Raw genomic sequence first — 22,785 nt, 5'->3', positions numbered from 1 at the left:
TTTACACCTACACCCTTTACACCTACACCCATTACACTTGTTCTTTACACCTATTTCCTTTACATGTGCCCCCTCCTCTACACACTTTACAACGGTTCTTTGCACATACTCCTTTAACTACCATGTGCACTCTTTATTCCTGTTCTTTACACGTACTCCATTTACACCTATTTCTTACACCTCACCATTTACAACTGCTCTTTACACCTACACCCTTTACACCTGCCAACTCACCTACACTCTTTACAGTTGCACTTTACACCTAAGCCCTTAAAATTGTTTACATGTACTCCCTTTACACCTGTTCTTTACAGGTACTCATCTTACACCCGTTCTTTACATGTACACCCTTTACACCTGACCCTCCCCTACACCACACCCTTTACAACTGCACTTTACACTTGCTCCCGTTACATCTGTTCTTTACATTTACACCTTTCACATCTGCTCAACACCTACATCCTTTATGCCTGTTCTTTACATGTATTCCCTGTACATCTGTCCTTTACACATACTCCTTTAATATATCTTCTTTACATGTACTCCCTTTACACCTATACCCTTTACAACTGCGCTTTACCCCTACAACCTTTTAAACCTTCCCCCTCCCCTACACTGTTTACAAGTGCACTTTTACAAGTGCAACACACTTTACACCTGTTCTTTACACATACATCTTTTACACCCACTCTTTATACCCACACCCTTTACACCTACACCCTTTACACCGGCACTTTACACCTGCTGCCTCCCCAACACCAATTACACCTGCCCTTTACACCTACTGCACTTGAACCCTTTTTACCTGCTACACTTACTTACACCCTTCACAACTGCCCCCTCCCCTGCTCCCTTTACACATACACACTTGTTCTTTACACCAATACCCTTTACACCTGCTAGACTTACACCTTTTACAACAGCCCCCTTCCCTACACCCTTTGCATTACTTCTTTACACCTACACCCTTTATACCTGCTCCCTCCTTTACACCCTTTGCAACTGCACTTTACACCTATACCCTTTACATTTGCTCTTTACATTTACACTTATACCAGCGCTTTACACATACACTCTTTACACCTGCTCTTTACACCTACACCTGTACACTTGCTCTATACACATATACCTATTACACCTGCACTATACCCTTTACACCTGCTGCCTTTGAACATCTTTACACTTACACCTTTTACATCTGCTCATTAACATCTACACCCTTTTCAGTTGTTCTTTATACCTACACCCTTTATACATGCACTTTACATCTACACTCTTTATATGTTCTTTATACATACTAAATTTACATCTGTTCTTTACACGTACTCCCTATACAACTGTTCTTTATACATACATCCTTTACATCCACTCTTTATAACCCTATCTTTTACACCTGTGCTTTACACATACACCATTTACATTTGCTCTTAACATGTAGACCCTTTGCATCCGCTTTTTACACCAACACCCTTTACACCTGTTCTTTAGACATAGGCCATTTATACCTGTTCTTTACACTTACAGCCTTTAGACCTGCTCTTTACACCTACACCCTGTGTTTTACACTTACATCCTTTAAACCTGTTCTGACCTTTTAAACCTAATCTTTTTACACTTACATCCTTTAAACCTGTTCTGACCTTATAAACTCCGATCCCTGGATCAACGAGGTCGGCAGATGAGGATGTTGAAGGCTGACTGTCTAATGCTGACCCACTGTTGCTGCTGACTGTTGCTGGGGAAGCCGTGGTTGCTGTGGTTACTGTGGTTGCTGTGGGTGTGGTAGGGCTGCTGCTGGGAGGAGTTGCATTACCAACCATGACCTCTCCATTGTTGGGAATGGGGCTTGGACTGTCGGCTGGATCGGTGTGAGAGCGAATGAGAAGCTGAATAATGTCATTTAGGCCGACATTATAATCGAACAGCGTCTGTCCATCCTCCATCTGTAAATAAAAGGGAGAGAGAAAGAGAGTTATTGTGCCACCCAATAATAAACTGACTGAATAAAGTGTAGTAGAAATGAACGAGTCAATTAAGAAATGTGAAATTTGAGTGAAACGGAGAAAGAACCAAGGAGGAAGAAAAGAGCAGCACCTACACCCTTTACACCTGTCCCCTCCCCAGCACCCTTTACACCACCCCCTCCTCTACACTGTTTACATGTGCATTTTACATCTACTCTGTTTACACCTGCCCCCTCCCCTACAGTATTTACAAGTGCACTTTACATCTACAGCCTTCATACCTGTCCCCTCCCCTACACCCTTTACAGCTGCACTGTACACCCACACCCTTTACACCTGCCCCCTCCCCTACACCGTTTACAAGTTCACTTTAAATCTACACCCTTTACACCTGCCCCCTCCCAAACACTGTTTACAAGTGCACGTTAAACCTACACCCTCCTTTACATGTGTTCTTTACACATACATCTTTTACACCCACTCTTTATACCCACACCCTGTAGACATGCTCTTTATACCCATACCCTTTACACCACTCCCACTTTACATCTACACTCTTTACACCTGCCCCTCCCCTACACTGTTTACAAGTGCACTTTACATCTACACCTTTTACACCTGCCCCCTCCCCTACACTATTTACAAGTGCACTTTACATCTACACCCTTTACACCTGCCCCCTCCCCAACACTGTTTACAAGTGCACGTTAAACCTACACCCTCCTTTACACGCGTTCTTTACACATACATCTTTTACACCCACTCTTTATACCAACACCCTTTACACCACCCCCTCCCCTACACTGTTTACATGTGCACTTTACATCTACTCTGTTTACACCTGCCCCCTCCCCTACACTGTTTACAAGTGCACTTTACATCTACACCTTTTACACCTGCCCCCTCCCCTACACTATTTACAAGTGAACTTTACATCTACAGCCTTCATACCTGTCCCCTCCCCTACACCCTTTACAGCTGCACTGTACACCCACACCCTTTACACCTGCCCCCTCCCCTATTCTGTTTACAAGTGCACTTTACACCTACACCCTTTACACCTGTGCCCTCCCCTACACCCTTTACAGCTGCACTTGACACCTACACCGTTTACACCTGCGCCCTCCCCTACACTGTACGTTACATCTACATGCACTCTTTACAATTTTTTTTTTTATATGTACGGCCTTTTACACCTATTCTATAGAAATGAATTAACGAGTCAATTAAGAAATGTGAAATTTGACTGAAACCGAAAAAAGAACAAAGGAGGAAGAAAAGCAGTGAAAACAAAGAACAGAAAAAGAACAAGAAAAGGTAAAAGAAGAAAGAAGAATGAAAGCAATACTATAAAGAGGGTGAAACAGAAGGAAGGAAGGAAGGAAAGAAGGAAGGAAGGAAATAAAGGGCAGTTAAAAAAGAAAAATAAGTACAGAGGAAGAAAGAAAACAATGAGTGAGAGCAAAGATAGATAAGAAAACTGGAAAAGAAGGGAAAATGGCAAAAAAGAAAGAAAAAGAGGGAAAAAAGCAAAAAAGGAAAGGAAAATGAGGTAGGAAAGAAGGACAGAAGTTGGTCCACAGCCAGAAAAAAGGGAAAGGAGCAATACAAAAAAAAGACAAGACAAAAGTATGAATGGATAAAGCAGGAAAGGAAATAGAGGAAAGTAAAATACAGAAAGATGGAAGAAGAAAACAAGGAAATTGCGAAAAAGACTGAAAGAAAGAAAGGAACGAAAGAAAGAAAAATTTTAAAATAAGAGTTCACTCATTCACCAAGCTAACATTTTATCATATATGCCACTGTGTGTGTGTGTGTGTGTGTGTGTGTGTGTGTGTAAACCATACGGTACTTGCTACTAAATCCGCAAAATCAGAATGAAGGCAAATGGGAAATACTAATATAAGTAAACAAATACATATTCGAATAGTGACAAAAGGGCAAGGGGTTGCTATGGAAACACACACACACACACACACACACACGCATACACACACACAATGAGAGCAAAATGGCGGCTTCTTCTACGCTCTGAGAAAGCGGGAAAAGCAGCACATACTCCGCCATGTTGACTGTAGCAAAACAAGTGCACACACACACACACACACACTATATTAGTATAGGGTGGTACTGCAGTAATGAGGTGGTAGTGGGGAAAATTACTTCCAGTGTACATAACGGCAACTATCACACTTTACCATCGCATTTTCCGTTGATAAACTGTGTGTGTTTGTATGTGTGTGGGTGTGTGTGTGTGTGTGTGTGCGTGTTCCTATTGCGAAACAGTGAGCATGGCGAAGTGTGTGATTTTTTCCTGCTCTCTCTCTGGGACGAGCATGACGGAGAAGACGTCTCCATTTTCCCTGTTATTGTGTGTGTGTGTGTGTGTGTGTATGTAAATGGAATGGACAGAGAAAGACGCTACCCCATAAGCATGTAAAAGAAAATAGATACACAGAAAAAAAACCAACAGAGAGACAAACAAAAAGACATAGATACTGAGACAGAGAGACACCCGTCTGTCTCTTTGTACCCGTCTGTCTCTCTTTGGTCTAGGTTTTTCCATCGAGTAGAAATATGAATCGAGCACACAGACAAATATTCTCACTGCCGTCTGTGCAGCTGGTCACATGATCATGTTTGTTTGTTTATCTGTTTATAAACTTGTGTAAAGTTGTGTTCCACTGTGTGCTGTGTAGCCGTCACTATAACGGCTCGTTAATGCTGACTGCGTGCTACTCCATGTTATTTTATCACCCCAATTGTCAGGATCACCCCTGTTCCACCCCCTATCACTGCCCCCCCACCTATCCCACACCCCACCCCCATGCCTCGCCTCTTAATAGATTATATAAGAGGTATCAAGGAATTTATCAGAGAACCAGTTAAGAAATCAACACTAATACAATCGCATGAATTCCTGATCCAAACCGCTCGTGCTCACGGAAGAGAGAAATAAAAACGAGCACGGAGAAGACGCGGTGAATCACTCCGCTAGTTCGTTTCACATCCGACACGCAGAGACTCTCGCCAACCCGCCATCTTAACGCTCTCCCAGAACCACGTCGAGAAAATGGAGTAAGACAAACCGGAGGGAGAGAATAAAGGAGATGAAACCGGAATAAAAAGAAAGAATTGGAGAGAAAAAAAAGCCAGAGGTGATAAAATGTAGGAATAAAATGAAAGAAAAACAAAGTATAATAAACACAAGGAGGGGAACACTGTTGGTCTTCATGCCTTAAGTTGTCTTCTTTATGTTCAATTAAGGTCTTTTTTTTACTTTCATGTGGGTGTAAGCGAGCAGTCAGATATGAAGCTCGCGGGACAAAGACCATGGTCGTTAACACCAACGTTACACATTAACGTACGGCACGCGTACAGCGTTCGTTTATTCATAATTACTGACTGATGGTCAGGATCATGGTGCTTTTAATCACGCTGCTAATTCAGTGATATTTTGGGAAATAAAACCAAACAAATGTGTACGAACAAAAACAGCAACAATGCAAGCGGGTTAAAAAATAATAATTTCCCATAGTTGAGACTGAACATGAACCGCAGTGACGTAGCTGTAGCATTTCCACCTCGGGTATTTTTTCCATTGTTTGTCCACTGGGGAGAAAAGAAAAAAAAGAAGAACACCCCCCCCCCCCCCGCTTCTGTTTAATGGCACACCCACTTAGGGCTTATTATCCAAATACAGATATTGATATTTGTAGCACTAAACAGATAGATAACGGTGTCGTGTTACACCCCTGTGATTGGGTAAGTTTAAACAGTTTGGGGTTTTAGTGGAAATATCTTAGGAAAGAAAAATTCAATTACAGTAATAAACAACCGCAGGTGGAAAAGCGACTATGTTTATTTGTGTGTGTGTGTGTGTAAGCACTGAGCACTGTCTGTGTCTAACAACTGACAAACGCACACCCGTACCTCATTAGTGACGTTACCCCTTTCACTGGGGCAGTTATTTATTCATGACGCCTGGATCTGATCGTTAGTGAACGTGAATTTATCTATTTAACTGCCAATAAAATTTTTCCTCTTCTTTCATCCCTCTATTTCCTCTCTGGCCGTTTTCTCTGCTTCGGTTTTACCACTTCGTTTCTCTCCCTTCGGTTCCCTCTGTATTTTCCTCCTCCATTTCATCCCTCCATTTTCACGCCGTGGTTTTGCACGAGTGGTAAAATGGCGGGTTCTTTAAGAGCGAGACGCGCCATCACGATGTGTTAAGAAAAAAAAAAAAATGCTCGCTGGCTCACAATCACGCTCTCCTGGATCAGTGTGTATGTGTGTGTGTGTGTGTGTGTGTGTTAGCAAAGTATGTGTTTGAGTGTGTGCGTGTTTTGCGCTCAAACGTCTTAAAGTAGTGTGTGTGTGTGTGTGTGTTTAAATTCTTCCCAACTACATATTTCAGTGCTTTTTGTGTGCGCACAGTAGTGTTAGTTTGATGGGTTGACTTGCAAGTTCACAAAAAGAGGCCAAAGCGCACGTGTGTGTGTGTGTGTGTGTGTTTGTGTGCGTATGCGCTCAACCGCCATTTCAGCTTCAAGGAAAAGAGAATTCTGGGAAATTTGAGGAGCAGCTCCCCTCCCCCACCACCAGCCAGGCAGAGCGCAAGCAAGCGAAAGAACAAAAAATAAAAAAAAGAGAAAAGACTAGGAAGAGGAAGAATCGGGTCACGTTCTAACAACGATACAACATCGACACAACCGTGTGCTAAAGTGCGACTGGGCAATAAAACGTAACTGATTGATCATTAAACACAGAGCGGCACAAAACAAATTTTTCTTTCCGTTGTTTTCCCTCTGCTTTACAGCCTGCAGTAGCGTGTGAATACGTAGCTGAAACGCATCGCTGTCTGTTCAATGAGCAGTTGGGTCTCGCTGGGGTTGAGACTCGCTCCTGTAAACATCGTGATCCGATCTCATTTTCTCCTGCACAACAGATAAGCTAGCTAGAGACAGTGAGCATTCAGGGAGCTTCCAGCACTCCACGAGTCTGATCTTACAGTTCCGGCGTTGAAAAATTTCCACCGTATGATAACCCTGTTTAAAAACAGCACGCTATCACGTTATTACTCAACCGTTTAAAACACAAGCCAAAGTTAAAGGGAAAAAAATCTAATCAAATCGTCCTGCAAATGCCACACGTGCGATTCGATTAATTTCTATTTGAGTGTCATTATTAACAACAGACATTGTCACCAAGCCGCTTTATAGAAATCTGGATGTAGATTTTGGACTAAGGAGCAATTACGAGACAAGACAAGAGTGACAAAGAAAAACTCCCTAAGACTCCAAAGAGAACCCATCGTCTTCTGGGTGATATCAGTGGGGTTGTAAATCATTACAGCGTACGCGTGTATGAGCAGAGTGTGAACGAGAGTCTTGGGATGAGCATAGGACAGTGTTTATGATTAAATCAGGTACAAATCGACAGCAGCAAGGATAAGCGGTATAGAAAATGGATGGATGGATGGACAAATCAACAGCATCCAGGTGAGATTATTCACTGACGCGAGGGTGTATAATTTTGTGTAAAACAGCAGCTCAGACTAAACGTTATTGGAGGTTTACGTTATTGCATTCGTTCTACCATCCTTTCTATACCAACTACTCATTCTCAGAAACTTGTATAATGGATGTGCTACATAATCTCGTAATAAATAGACTAAAAATACATATTAAAAGTGCAACATGATAAAAACACAAATGTTTTAGACATGGTCTCAGAAAAACTGCTATGACCACCTGTTTGTTTGCTTATAAGGACCTCTTCTTATAGACACGTATGATGATGTTCCTGGACAGGTACTGTATGTAAACACGATCTATACAAAATGCTTAATTGTTTGAATTACTGCTTCACATAACGAATCAAGCTGCCATGTTTTCATCATTTAGAGTGACTGGTAAGGTTCTGCTTTGGACAAACCACTTTCATAGAAATGTCATGTATGTAATCCTAGCTAACTCCCATACAGGTAAACAATGTTAACGATGTTAACTCTGGATTAAAAGCCTGAGACCTCCTTACAGTGAAAAACAGGACAGTAAGGACACTATCGGCCATTCTCATAACTCAATATGAGGCATATTTTGCATGTTTATAGTGTTATAACTTGGCTTTCGAGCCGGTGAATGGACAAATGGCCTGCACATGGGACTCTTGAGAGCTACCGCTATGACAAGAAGTGTACTTGTAAAGCATGATTAGATGATAAGCCACTGTGTATAAGAGAAATGTGAAATGCAATATCAGCTTGAGATACGTGAGCACAATGTCAGCTATGTATGCTATACTGTATATGTATTCTTGGGATACAATGGGACCCTGAAGCGCTGCACTGTTTGCAGCAGAGGAAGAAGGAAGCTGTACACAAACTGAGTCATATAGAGCAATCTTTGTAACAAAGACATCTGCAGATTTCGACATAGAGGAGGACTTGTGCTTTTTTGTCCGCTCTCGCAGCCATTGTTTTTGTCCGTGTTTGTGTCAACACAGCATGCATGCGTCATGGCCCTCTTGTGAATGCGTCTGTCGGAGATATATACAGAAGTGAAGATATTTTGTGAATTCGTATCGCTTCATAAAATTGGGAGTCACATGGATTACTTTTACGATGCGTTTATGAACTTTTCGGTGCTTGAAAGTTTTGGTTACTTGGACCGTAAATAGAGGCGCAGAAATCTCCCAGGTTTCATTAAAAATGTCCTCATTTGTGTTCCGAAGATGAACGAAGGTCTTATGGGTTTGGAACGACACGAGTGCGAGGAATTGATGACAGAATTTTCATTTTTTGGCGGACTATCACTTAAATAAATAAACAGCCTACCTCATCTCTTGAAAGTGATGTCATGACGATCCTTGCTAATGCTAACTCTAGCTAGTTGCATGCTAATTCTAATTGAACACTATGTGGCATTGCAGATCCTGGGGCTGGAGCTTTGCGTGCATGGGCAGGAATGGGGACGGACTCAAGAAGTTAAATAAAATAATAAATCAAATCTTGTTGAACTCCACCTGCTTAACCGCTACAGACCTAATCTTTACAAATTCTGACTGATGCTCCTTTAAGAAAGAAAAATATATCATCGTTTATATTATAAATTTTTCTGGAAGATGTCTATTTTACATTTATGGAAGGAGTCACCAGTGTCAGCATTTTGTAACAGTCGGAGGTAAAGCTGTAGCTTTAGGTTTTCATATCATGACCAACCCCTCACACCCCATGCCATAATCCTCCTTAAACAGAACCATTTCTATGTCCCTTTTCTCTGATGTGTTCACTTTACTGCATATAACAAATGTCAATATAATTACACAACACACTCCAACGTTCACACTTCATCTTTTTCTTTCTATTTGTTTTGTTGCATTTTTTTAAATATTTTGTTACATTTGGCAGTATTTATGTGCAAATCCATGTACAATATTTTTTTTTACTGTACTGTATTTATTGCATTGTAATTGTATTGTTATAATTCTATTTTATATTGTGTTGTACTGCTGTATTTTCAGAATAAAAACTCATGTAGGTATGAATTTATTGGATCTTTCAATGATTCAGTGGGACTAAATGTAAAGCACTGCGAAAGTAAAAGTGCACCACAATCCTGACCTCCTGTAAGGTGCACATTTGACTAAGAAAGTTAATGCTCTCCTAACAGCATTTTGTACATTTACATTTATTCATTTAGCAGATGCTTTTATCCAAAGCGACTAACAAATTGGTTATTTGAATTGAATTTGGTTACTTTTTATTTATTTATTTATTTAAATTTGGATTTCATAAAGTGTAAGCATTAAGAGCCTAACCAAAAAAACCCCCAAATACACTGTTTGGAATGAAGAGATAATTTGCTCTAAATGGATACAAATACAGATATGAATATGAGTTGCACTATTTTTTTAGAAAGCTTGCCAGAAAGGATCACAGGGCATGTGGTTGAGACTAGCATGCATTGTGCCTGGGATCCTGCAGGACACAACAAAAAAGGTAGTGCAAGTTGGGAGGGGTTTACTTTCCTGCAGGTGAAGAAAGAAAGAAAGAAAGAAATACAGATATAGATAAAAAATAGTGGCACTGTATTACACCCCTATTATACACATATATAAAAAACAACATGAATAGATTGGTATAAATTTATGCACTGCTTTAAATAGAAATCCATCCATCCATCTTCAACCGCTTACTCCTTTTCAGGGTCGCGGGGGAACCTGGAGCCTATCCCAGGGAGCATCGGGCACAAGGCGGGGTACACCCTGGACAGGGTGCCAGTCCATCGCAGGGCACACATTCACACACACATTCACACACTACGGACACTTTAGACACACCAATCAGCCTACCATGCATGTCTTTGGGAGGAAACCGGAGTACCCGGAGGAAACCCCTGCAGCACGGGGAGAACATGCAAACTCCGCACACACAGAGCCGCGGGAATCGAACCCCGACCCTGGCGGTGTGAGGCGAACATGCTAACCACTAAATAGAAATGCACAATTTAAAGATGATTCATAAAGGTTTTTGGTGTAACTGGCATTTAGTAGCCAAAACTTGTCTGTTCAGATCTGTTGGAAATGAAATAATTCAGTTTGTTGTTATTTAATATTTGGGTAAAAGTGTCTGTAGTGTCTGTCTTTTCTCGGCCATGCTTTTTAGCACACTGTTCATTTACTCAACGAAAGACCAAACAAAAATACAGTACAGTCTCAAAAGTTCATGGCTTCCCCATCGGTAAAGCTCACATTCTGTGCGCGTGTGTGTTGTGAGCCAACAATGCTTGACCACACCCCCACCTGACTCAGGCCAGGGAGCCGTCTGGCCTGAAGCCGACACCGCCCACTCCCCACCCCCCAACCCCCCAACCCCCAGGGTTTGGCATGCAAGGAAATCCGCCACATCCATCTGCACCACTGGCATGTGGACCATTTTGAACTTGAATGTCTGCATTGCCAGATATCAAAAAGTGATCTGCACATTGGCTTCCTTCACGCGGTGGAGCCATTAGAGCGTGGCATGATCGGAACAGGGTGTAAAGGGGTACCCCTTTAGGTAGTATCAGACGGTGAGGACCGCCCACTTGATAGCCAAATACTCCTTCTCTGTCACGCTGTACTTACTCTCCTTTACTGAGAGCTTCTGGCTGATGTACCGCACTAGATGCTCCTCCTCCTGGAGTTCATCCCCGACCCATATTGTTTTGTGTTTGGGTAACCGGGAGAGGCGGCTGTGTACAACCATGCCTGGAGGAGTCTGGATGTGTTGCTCTATGACGTCTGTGCGAGATGAAAACATGCAGGAAAATTCCCCTTGCAACCTGCCAACCTGTGCTTTTTATGGACAGAGAAAAGTTGATCTCCAAAGGGGAATTGGCCCACACCTTGTAGATTTAGCACCAGCTCCTTCTTCGTAGGAACCACCATCGCCAGAGCCACAGGCACTGCCTATCTCCATGGTTTCAGGAATTTGAGGTGGTATATTTGAAGTGAATCACCTCTATCCTTTTGCCTCTTAGCTGTGTGACCTCAAAGGGCCCTTGCCACTTTGTGAGTAATTTAGAGCTTTTTGGCACTGATGAAAACTCTCCAGTGTTAGGTGACTCTAGGTGTGAAGGTTTGCTCTCAGGTCCAGAATGTATTGAATTTTGTGGAGGCTTGTTGGACCACTCATACTGCAAATAACAAGGGTTTGATCCAAATATCACAGTTCCAAGTGTCATCATGAATGGCCTTCTGAATCATATATCATGGTTTGGATAAACCGTTTGACCAGCCCAATCTTTCTGCAGACGGTAAAAACTGGTGTGAATTGATTTATTCACCAATAATTTGTACAGTTCGCAAAGAATGTGTGATACGAAAGATGAGCCTTGGTCAGTCAGGATCTCCTTTGGGATCTCGACTCGGGAGATCACAAAGAAGAGTGCCTCTGCAACACTGCGTGCGGAGATGTTGAAGAGGCACCACTTTGGGGTAGCACTTTGCATAGTCCACTAGACCTAAAACAAAGCGATGCCCTTGTACGCTCTGTTCTAATAGCCTGACGAGGTCCATACCAATACTTTCAATGGGGACCTTGATTAATGGAAGGGTGCACAATGGCGCTTTTGGGGTGGGTGGTGGATTCACCAGCTGACATTCCCCTGACACACCAACTGCAAATACCCAGCCAGTAGAAACAGCCATGAGATGGTTTAGTGTCTTATCCTGGCCTAAATGCCCAGCCATGGGAAAATGCTTTTCCATGCGACTCTTCACTACCAACAATTGAGTCATGTCTTCCATAGTTTGAGTGTCTTGCATCACTCAATATAACCTTGATCACCATCCTTGATAACTGAATAGTACTGGTGGGATTTGCAACATTTTGAGATGAGATTCAACTTTATTGTGCAGTGTACACATAATTTGCAGACCATCAATTACTCTCACTTGGTCAAAGGCGTGCCTCAGAGTTTTGTTGTGCAACTGCTCCAAGGGGAAATCCCTGAGGGGCGGAGCTGCTTGATCAGGGGAGGCCTGGGGTGTATCAGGGATCCGGATCAGTTCTCCCACTTCCATCAGGGAACACTGATCCAGGAAATTCCCAGATGCCCCACAACACCAGCAAACCTCCCCAGGCTTTGCCCTGGTCAGGGTGGGTGCAGATGGGTCTGCCTGTGGAAAGACAGTGAGACGTCAGAGTATGTCAAGGACTGAACAAGTCACCAGGGTTACTCCGATTCCCGGCCAACCCTTTGCAGTACTGCCCTTTTAATGCTCTGGTACTCCAGCTGCACAAATGGTGGTAGCAACTGGGTAGCATGCGGGGCTTCCCCTGACAGCAAGGGGAGGAGGTGTAGGGCCCACCTGTTCTCCAGCCATCCCCATGCAACTGTCGCGCACTCGAAAAGCTCCACGAAGGCCTCCTTATTGTCTGTGGAGGACACAGTCATGAGATACTGGTGAAGCCACAGCTGGAGAAGTTGTGGGCTGCAGCAGCATCTGGAGCACCTGTCTGTCCTTGACCAGGTCCTGCATGATGGCCATCACTGCTGTTGTTCCTGGCGCCAGCCGAGGAGGGCTTGATGTTGGTTTTGGTGGAGGCTGACAAGGGACCAAATTATCTCACTTCCATGGTGGCGTCTGGTACCTCCTCCCAGGTTTCGGCATCACTGTAGAAACCAGTGTGTGTGTGTGTGTCTGTGTTTGAAAGAGGACTCATGAAGGAGGCAAGCAAGTTTTCCTTGGGGCTTGAGGCTCCCTTTATTTTCTCAGCCGTGCTTTTCAGTTTTTCAGAACACTTTTCATTCTCAACACAAGACCAAACTGTCTCAATAGTTCACAGCTTCCGCTTCATTCAAGTTTAAGTTCACTTCAAACTGGATCACACTCATGTTCGTATGTGTGTGTGTGTGTGTGGTGAGCCAACTCTGCCAGCTCTCTGTATCTCTCTCTCACCAACCGTGTTACTGGAAGCATAAACAAAGCACATATAAGTAAACTGGCAGTAATCACACAAGAATCATCATGTGTTACTTGCCGGTTCGACCCGCCTTCTCGCCGTCCTCAACCACACCCCTGCTGCCACAGAATCTGTTTAAGTGACAGGACATAGATTTTAAGCACTTTACTAAAAGCACTTCAGGAAAACTCAAAATCAGGGAAACACAGTTTTATCACTAAGAGAACAGTTTCAGAAGGCGGCAACCTTCTCACATTTTTGGACCAAAATTGGTTTGACAATCTCACTTTTAACGTCACATCACTTTTCTGCTCTAGCCACACCACTACAGAATTGATTTATGACCACAAAAAAGCATCCATGCCCCCCCCCCACACACACACTTTGTAAGTTGAGCGTGCCAAGGTGGAAAATGATGTCATTCCAACATGAAAATGACCACTTACAAGGCAAGTCAAATGCTGCGTTAGTCCCCCCGTTCCTGTTATAATAATCTCCACTCTTCCGGGAAGGCTTTACACTAGATTTTGGAAAGTGGCTCATTCAGCCACAAGAGCATTAGTGAGGTCAGGCACTGATGGAGGTCTGGTGCTCAGTGTGCATTCCAGATCATCCCAACGGTGTTCAGTGGAGTTGAGGTCAGGGCTCTGTGCAGGCCACTCGGGTTCTTCAATGCCAACCGTGGCTTCATGGATGTCACTTTGTGCACAGGGACATTATCATGCTGGATATGGGTGTGATGGTTAGGTGTCTACAATCTTTTGTGGCAGAGTAGGTAACATTACCATCTCACAGCTCCATGGACCTGGGTTCAATCCTGAGCTCAGGTTACTGTCTGTATGGGTTTCTTCCAGGTTCCTCAGCTTCCTTCCACTCCCTAAAAATATGCAGGTAGGCGGATTGCCAATGCTAAATTGCCCCTAGGTGTGAATGTGTCCATGATGCCCTACAACAGACTGGCATTCCATCCGGGGTGAATTCTCCCACCATGCACTCAGTGTTACCAGAAATGGCTCCAGATTCACTGAGACCCTGACCAGGATAAAGCAGTTACTAAAGTGATTGAGTTTTTTCACTGTATTTGATCATATTATCAAGTGTTTCAGGAGTACAAAAGCACATTCTCCAACTACAAAACATTAGCATACAGCTGTGATTTAATTAATTATTGTTTAATTTTAACTGGTTTTTTTTTTTTTTTTAATCTTTGTTTTTGGATTGTAAAGTCCAGGTCACTTTTAAACGTAGATTATATTTATGCTGACTTGACATTTTTGACAAAGTCCAGTTTAAGGATTCTTTGTAGAAGTCTTATTAGACAGGGTGAGTCATTTTCCTTGAGGGACAGACAGAACTGCAGTGAACTGCTCTCTCAGCGTCTGGCAAAGTCCAGCTCCAAAGAGTACTCGCTTCAGTGGTGAGCGGAAATCTTTGAGCAATGCGGAAAGGCAAAGCCGAAGAAAATGTATGCTGGAGACCAGAAAGCACAGTGTGACAACCAGCAGCAGAGAGTCTTACAGAGTCTAAATTTTTGGTTTATAGGCAGCACTGAGTCAGGAAAAGAGCTGGTGAGAAGAATAATTTGCCCTGTACTTGACTGCATTTTAAAGATGTGCAGTTTGGTCTTATCAACAGCTTCATACGCAAATTGGGAAGGTGTGGATGAGGACCTCAACTTCTCGGTGTACAGTCTGTGTTCATTCCCTTAACAAAGCTGAATCAGGGCTGCATCGATACCAATAACACTATCAGGTATCTTTAGATATAGTGCTCATTTACCTATACTTATTTAAAAAAAAGCTCTGATTCCAACAAATGATATCATTGTGATCTTAGCCTAGTGTATGTTGATGAGTTAATGGAAAGATGACACAAATATATTTGGAAACGAAATCACTTTTAAATTCAGTGTTAAATAACAGTTTTATTAAATTAAATAATTAAATAAAAATAATTATATTTATAAAAATGCTGACGGAATCTTAATAGAAGATGGTAACGCTGTCTGCAGAGCTCGCCAGAAGAAAGTCGCTGTGAAAGGGGGCGTTGGCGCTTCGTCATGTCTTGTCAGTCAGCTCGCCTGACTCTTCCTCTCAGACGGTTCGCCTGACTCTTCCCGTCAGTCGGCTCGCCTCACTCTTCCCGTCAGTCGGCTCGCCTCACTCTTCCCGTCAGTCGGCTCGCCTCACTCTTCCCGTCAGTCGGCTCGCCTCACTCTTCCCTTCAGTCGGCTCGCCTCACTCTTCCCTTCAGTCGGCTCGCCTCACTCTTCCCGTCAGTCGGCTCGCCTCACTCTTCCCGTCAGTCGGCTCGCCTCACTCTTCCCTTCAGTCGGCTCGCCTCACTCTTCCCGTCAGTCGGCTCGCCTCACTCTTCCCGTCAGTCGGCTCGCCTCACTCTTCCCTTCAGTCGGCTCGCCTCACTCTTCCCGTCAGTCGGCTCGCCTCACTCTTCCCGTCAGGCGGCTCGCCTCACTCTTCCTCTAAGTCGGCTTGCCTCACTTTCTTCACGTGATAAATGAAATCTGACTCCTGCTGATCTGTGCTGCGACTCCGACTCATTCGGCTCATGCTGAATTGAGCAGACGCGTTCAGTTTTTAATCCGATTTCACGATCAAGAAACAATGTTACATGCTGCGCCAGTGTCAGACTCATGCTGGGTGTGTGTGGACAGCATTTACCGTGAGTTTTACAAAGCGCACAGGGTTTTAATAAAAAATTAAATGTGACACAGTAATACTAACCGTCAGGGAATTTTATCGTGAAACCGGTAACCGTTTCATCCCTACACTCTAACTTTTTTATATTAACGCACTCAATGTAATGTGTTATCATCTCTGTAGCAACAGCAAGGCTTCTACGATATTATGGTGTCATCATACCTACGTTTATTCCAAGTTATATTAAAATACCAGACCCACCAACCATTATGCACTTTGTGTAGTAGCTCTGCAAAAAACTTAGAACATAACAAAGTACAACTGTATGAGTTATCACTCAAAAATACACCACACTAGCGGAGTTTTTTTTCCCAATTAAATGAGAGATGACCCAACTGACATGAACTTGGAATGATCTGCGCAGGTGTTTTGAACTCTCCGTTATTAACCGACACTTCCTGGAAACCGCGCTCCCTTCCCCCAATCTCCTGTGCGTTCATCTCATGCAGGGATGCTTGCACAGCCTCCCTCGCTCTCTGTGACAGTCGTATTTTAATTCCAGTAATCTTTCAATATCATTCATATGAAATAAATATATATTTATACAACAGTTAGTTCCGGTCCACTAATTTGATTGGAGCAACAGTGTTCTAACAGTGCTGATGTTAAGTATAAAAGCATTACAATGCTTTTACAATTTACAACTGTTACAATCTGTGCATTGCATGGGAATACACAACACTCTATCCAGCTGTGGCTTCTATGGGAACTATTTTCAACTGAAGGAGCAAAAATAAACAAAACATCTGTAGTATAAAAGCAATTCCACATTCACACACACACAGTGGATTCAGAAAGTATTCAGAACCCTTTACTAGTTGCACACTTTACTATGTAGTGGATTTGAATGGATATAATAGCCATTTTTACCCACTAATCTACACATAATCGCCCATAATGATTAAGTGAAAACATGTTTTTAGAGATTTTTTGAAAATTAATTCAAAATCAAAAACTGGAATCTCTTATTCACAAGTATTCAGACCCTTTATTCAATACTTTGTAGAAGCCCCATTGGCAGCAATTACTGCTACAAGTCTTCTTGGATACGTCTCTACAAGATTTGCACACCTGTATTGGGGCAGTTTATCCCATTCTTCATAGCAGATCCTCTCAAGCTCCATCAGATGGCTGCCAACAGTTATTACCCAGTTATTACCTGGGATATTACCTCAATTGTTACCAGTCTCCCTGTCCGTGCCACCAAGAGGCATCCCCATAGCATGATGATGCCGCCACCTTGTTTCACCACAGTAATGGTATTAGCCAGGTGCTGTGCAGTGCCCGGTGGCTTAGTGGTTAGCACATTCGCCTTACACTTCTAGGGTGTGCGGAGTTTGCATGTTCTCCCCGTGCTGCAGGGGTTTCTTCAGCGTACTCCGGTTTCCTCCCCCAGTCCAAAGACATGCACTGTAGGCTGACTGGTGTGTCCAAAGTTTCCGTAGTGTATGAATGGGTGTGTGAATGTGATTGTGCCCTGCGATGGATTGGCGCCTTGTCCAGGATGTACCCCACCTTGTGCCCTGTGCTCCCTTGGATAGGCTCCAGTTTCCTCGCGACCCAGTAGGATAAGCGGTATAGAAGATGGAAATGGATGTACAGTGCCTGTTTTTCACCAGACACAGTGTTTGCTGTTCTGCCCAAAGAGTTCAATTTTCATCTCATCAGACCAGAGAATCGTTTTCCACTTGTTTCTAGAGTCCTTATGTCATATGCCTTTACTCAAAATTGTCTTCAGTCTTGCCTCTCTGCCATGAAGGCCTGATTTATGGAGTCAGAGATGGTTGCCTGTCCAACAGGTTCACCCATCTCTGCACAGGACTTCTGGAGCTCTTTTAGAGTTACTGCTGGGTTCTGTCTTACATACCAGTCCAAGGCCCTTCTTTCGCAGATGCCCAATCCCCAAAAACTCTAGGAAAGTTCAAAGTTGTACTGTAAAAAGACCAGGTGATTTCCCCCCTAATCTTCAACTGTCCAATTTGTTTGAGTCTGTGCCTATGAGAGCCTCAGATTCCTGTTCCAGGAGTGGAATTCAATGTGGTCTTCTGTTATTGTAGCCCATCCACCTCAAGTTCAATGTTTTGTGCATGCTGACATGCTTTCCTGCTCACCACGGTTGTAAAGAGTGATTATATGAGTTACTATATCCTTCCTGGAAGCTCGAACCGACCTGGCCATTTTCCTCTTACTGCTCTTATCAACAAGGCATTTCCTGTGTGAAAATCCCAGGAGATCAGCAGGTTCTGAAATACTCAAACCCAATAGCCATGCCATGATCAAAGTAACAGAGATCACAAATTTTCTTCATTCTCATGTTTGATGTGAACACTACCTGAAGCTCTTGACCTGTATTCGCATGATTTTTTGCATCGCACCACTGCCACATGATTGGCGGATTACTGCATGAACGTTTACTATATTTATCAGGGATGGTCCAAATGGCTCTTTCAGGTTTTTTTGGCTGAAAAAAGAATGAACATTTTGACCTTGATTGTGATGATAATTAGAAGGTGACAAAATATTTTGTTTTTAGACAACCGATCCAATAGCCATCTGAGTTGCCACAGTACCCGACTGCACAACTGGTAATATGATTACGCCCTCCACTACTCTCCTTAAACCAGAAAATGGTGGAAATACTTGTTTTCTTGTCCTTTCTTGCCAATGCTTCTAGATGATTTAACTATTTATCATGATATTTTAAAATGAAAATTCACAAGCAGAGAAAAACCTACATCACACAAGCCTAGTAACAGCTTATTCACAGGGAGTGGTATGAACATAAACAGATTAAAACAAATTTTATAAAGTGTGTCATTGTTGATATGAGGAAGTTTTCTATTAGGACACATTTATGTAATGTTTATGGAAGGAGTCTCCAGTGTCAGCACTTTGTAACACTCAGAGGTAAAACTGCAACTTTATGCTTTGCGTGTTTCTTCGTACCATGACACCTTGTGTTTTTTAAGTTGTCTTATTAACTTCATGAGAGGGAAAAAAGACAGCCTGGCTGGTGAAGAAACGACCGTTTATAGTTGCTATAATGCAAAGTGATGACAGGAACTGACTGGTTTTACAGGCGCTCCAGAACTGTAAATTTAACTGAACAACGAGCTTATTTATTGACAAGTTGTCAAAATTCATCACTGAGCCTGTAAGTCCAGCACAAAAGAGAGAAAAATGTACGTAATCTTTGGATCAAAATAAAGCCAGCTCAAAGAGGGACAGCACAAAGGATGTGGAACTTACAACCAAAAACACTCCAAGATTAATGACAAAAATGAAAGCGTAAGCAACCGACAAGACACACAAACGGAAAGATTAAAAAGCTAAAGTTCTCACAAATTTCATATTATATAGGTACAAAATATAGTTACATTGTTGTGCGAAGTAGTGGCTAGCAGTAAACAAAATAATAAAGCTTAATAACAGTGCAAACACGGCAGAACAATGAGGTTATTACGATACAATTACACACTAATATAAAGTTGTACAGAGAAATGAAGGGTTTTTTTTATTTGGCCGCTTCCGTTTATTGTGTGTATTTCTGGCTCGGTTTTTCCCCCACAAAACTTCCGCCGTTCATTCATCAGCACGTGCAGCTGACAGGAAACCGGAAATAAGAATACCTCGCTTTTGTTCCCCCCCCCCTCTCTGCATATTTACTCATCTCTCAAGTCACTTTTTTTTCTTTCACGTCGTGACGCTCCAGCACCACGTCAAAACAAAACACTCATTTGCGCGCGCGCGCGCGCACACACACACACACATACCGCGCACGTGCAGCGAGGAAAAAACACAAACAAACAAACAACACCAACAGCTGCTCGGGTGTCGCGATGTGCATAATAAAAAAAAACGTAATAAGCGGAAATGAGACAGAGGCTCCGTCCCAAATCAACATATGAAGACTGTAAAAGTACACTACGCAATACTAAATACTGCATGTGGCTAATTAGTACGGATCACGAGTTTCCTTTACGCTATTTAATGGTCGCGTGTCTTCAGGTAACCATGGCTACGTCCCAAACCATAATACTCTCGTCCTAAATAGTATGTCAGTACAGTTATATTACACGACTGTTTGGTCAGTGTTTAGTATGCAGGTTGGGACGCTGAATTGGTTTACAGAGAAATATATAGAGTGAGATGTATATTTATTGGCAGTGATGAGATATCTAAAATGAAGAACAAGCTAAAAGAATACACCAGATTATCCAAATATTCAAGTAACTACATAAACAACCGAGTGTTGACTTGACACGCAGTGTTTATCCGGGTTCAGTCAGACTTATATAACACTGCAGGCGTCAGTTCAGTCTGTCCGGTCCTGATATTTCACTAACTGATCATTCAAATTCATTTCACTCCATTTCGAGAGGTTTATGGCAGCGATTCTTGCGCAACAAACTGCAGGCTGAGATTCCCAGCCAAACAGGAAGCTCCAGAAGCGTTAGCCAGCCAGCTAGCCGTCTAACTTAGCAGCCTGGCTAACTAGCAGCATAGCTATACCCCCCAAAATAACCAGACAAACACCGAGAGATAAACACTGAGAGTCTGAAACCATTAAAACAGACATTTCGGACCTGTTTGCCCCTGTAGAATAAGCGCTGTCTCTCAGGGTCCACATTGAAGATCTCCTGTATTTTGAGACGCAGGGACTCGATCTTGGTGAGCCGGGACAGATCCTCCACCGTGCGGGTCTCCGTCCCGTCTATAGTGCGGACCTGAATCCACATCGCGGCTCGGTTTAGCCCCGAATAACGGTCACGTTTAACGGAAAAAAAATAAATCGGTTTAATCCGGTTTCGGGGGGTCGTAGGGAGGGGAATAAGGGGGGCTCTGAGAGAAAGTGTTCACGTCTCCATACACTCACTCACTCACTCACTCAAACACACACACACACACACTCTCGCTCTCTTTCTCTCGCTCTCTTTCTCTCTCTCTCAGCTTTAGGAGGCGTTACTCACTTAAAGCAGTCACGTGGGGGAGAAAAACACGCACGCGACGTTACAAATTCGCGCCTTTTTAAAGACGCCACGCGCACCTCTGAGGTAATTTGTAAATTAGCCTGTTGCTAACCTAGATAGGGTTTTTAATTCGTTTTAATGTTAAATAAATTCTTAATCTACAAATCCAAAATAATAAAAAAAACATTTTAAAAACCGTGCTCGAAAACTGTATCTCCACCCATACGCATAAAAAATGTGATATAATTTTTTTTTCTCAGATAAAATGTTTGTATGGAAGCAGCAAATATGGTTCCAGTCTAACGAATAAATAAACCAAAAACTAGTTAAATAAATAGAAATATAGAATAAAATGAGACACAATCAGAAAATCGTGTTCATAAGAAGGATTTTGATATATGATTATGCACGACAAACGTGTTTATATATATATATATATATATATATATATATATATATATATATATATATATATATATAATATGATGCTCTCTTTATAAGGTTTGCTTTTATCAGTAAAAGATTGTATTAATTATTTTTTAAATAAAGTTTTTATTGCTAAAACCATGGCTCCAAATAGGTTATGAAACGTGTTGTCTGCTGAGTAAATAATGTGAGGTTTGTATAAGTTTCTAGTTTACCAAAAAAAAATAAAAAATTTATGCTTATTTATTGGAGTTTGGTTTTGACAGAGATAAATACCCATAGAAACTCATTTGTCGATTAAATGTTGTAGTATAATGTAGGAATACGTTCAAGATAACATTTTTCCTCATTGTCTACAGAAAAGACATTTGGTTGTTGAGTGGTGAGATCAGTGTTTTATAATCTGCGTTTTGGTGTACTTGCTTGCATGTTCTTCCACCAAAATTAAATTTCAGCACAGAAGAAGTGTTGATCATTAAAATGCACAAAAATGACCTTGATCCTACACAAATATGGCTTATCCTTCCCTCATACCTGGATGGCTGTCATATTAAACATCTGGTAAAACTGGTATTTGGTAATAAAATGAAGCAAATCATAGTGAACAATCCATGTTAAAATTATTTATTAACATAATGTGTTATAAACACAGTATGACTCTAACGTGCACGTTGTATAGATTCGGCTGGTGTTGAGACTTAAAGCAATAAAAAATTATTTAGTACTATTATAGACTCTTCAGCCATGCCACAGTGATAAATTCATTTTGTGTCAATAACAGAAACTCAGAGAGAAAGCAAAAACAAGTGTAAGAGGGAAGATGGAGGAAAAGGGAGAAGAGAAGAGCCTGATCATCCTCAGAAGATTTTCTGTGGAGGCTGTGGAGGAATTACATTGGTGGGGATGAGAAGGGGTGGCAAGAGCTCCATCTTGTGGAAAATATTTCATTTGGTTAGTTGTGAAGGTGTGAAAAAGCTATGCAGGTGCCCTGCATTTGAGAAGGTTCATCCTGCATTTTCTGCAGACGTTTTTATCCAAATACAAGACCTAACCAAAAACACAAAGCTTCAATAAAAACATTTAAAATAACAGATATGTGATTACCTGTATTAATGTGCTACACTTGAGATTGTATAATATCCATATTAAACAGATGACAGTTCTGGCAATCTTAGTGCTGCTTAGGATACTTGTTGGCTTGCCAAGAATGTAATTTCTTTGCTGCAATAGATGAATACCATTCCAAGACATCA

General features: G+C 42.2%; 1 protein-coding gene across 1 annotated transcript in view; it reads right to left on the bottom strand.

Moving 5' to 3' along the window:
- The window catches only part of LOC128622814 (E3 ubiquitin-protein ligase UHRF2), a 43,266-nt gene extending 22,107 nt beyond the window's left edge, over positions 1-21,159 (bottom strand). Inside the window, exons 1-2 of the mRNA XM_053649566.1 lie at positions 20,723-21,159; positions 1,641-1,943 (exon numbers count right to left, since the gene is read on the bottom strand). Of these exons, the coding sequence (XP_053505541.1) occupies positions 1,641-1,943; positions 20,723-20,875 (456 nt within the window). The 5' untranslated portion in view covers positions 20,876-21,159. The remainder of the gene's footprint in view (positions 1-1,640; positions 1,944-20,722) is intronic.
- Positions 21,160-22,785: the final 1,626 nt, after the last annotated feature.

Source organism: Ictalurus furcatus, chromosome 18 (assembly GCF_023375685.1).
Source record: "Ictalurus furcatus strain D&B chromosome 18, Billie_1.0, whole genome shotgun sequence".
Classification (NCBI taxonomy): Eukaryota; Metazoa; Chordata; class Actinopteri; order Siluriformes; family Ictaluridae; genus Ictalurus; species Ictalurus furcatus.
Note: the sequence above shows the minus strand (reverse complement) of the source record. Positions and strands in the feature narration are given on the sequence as shown.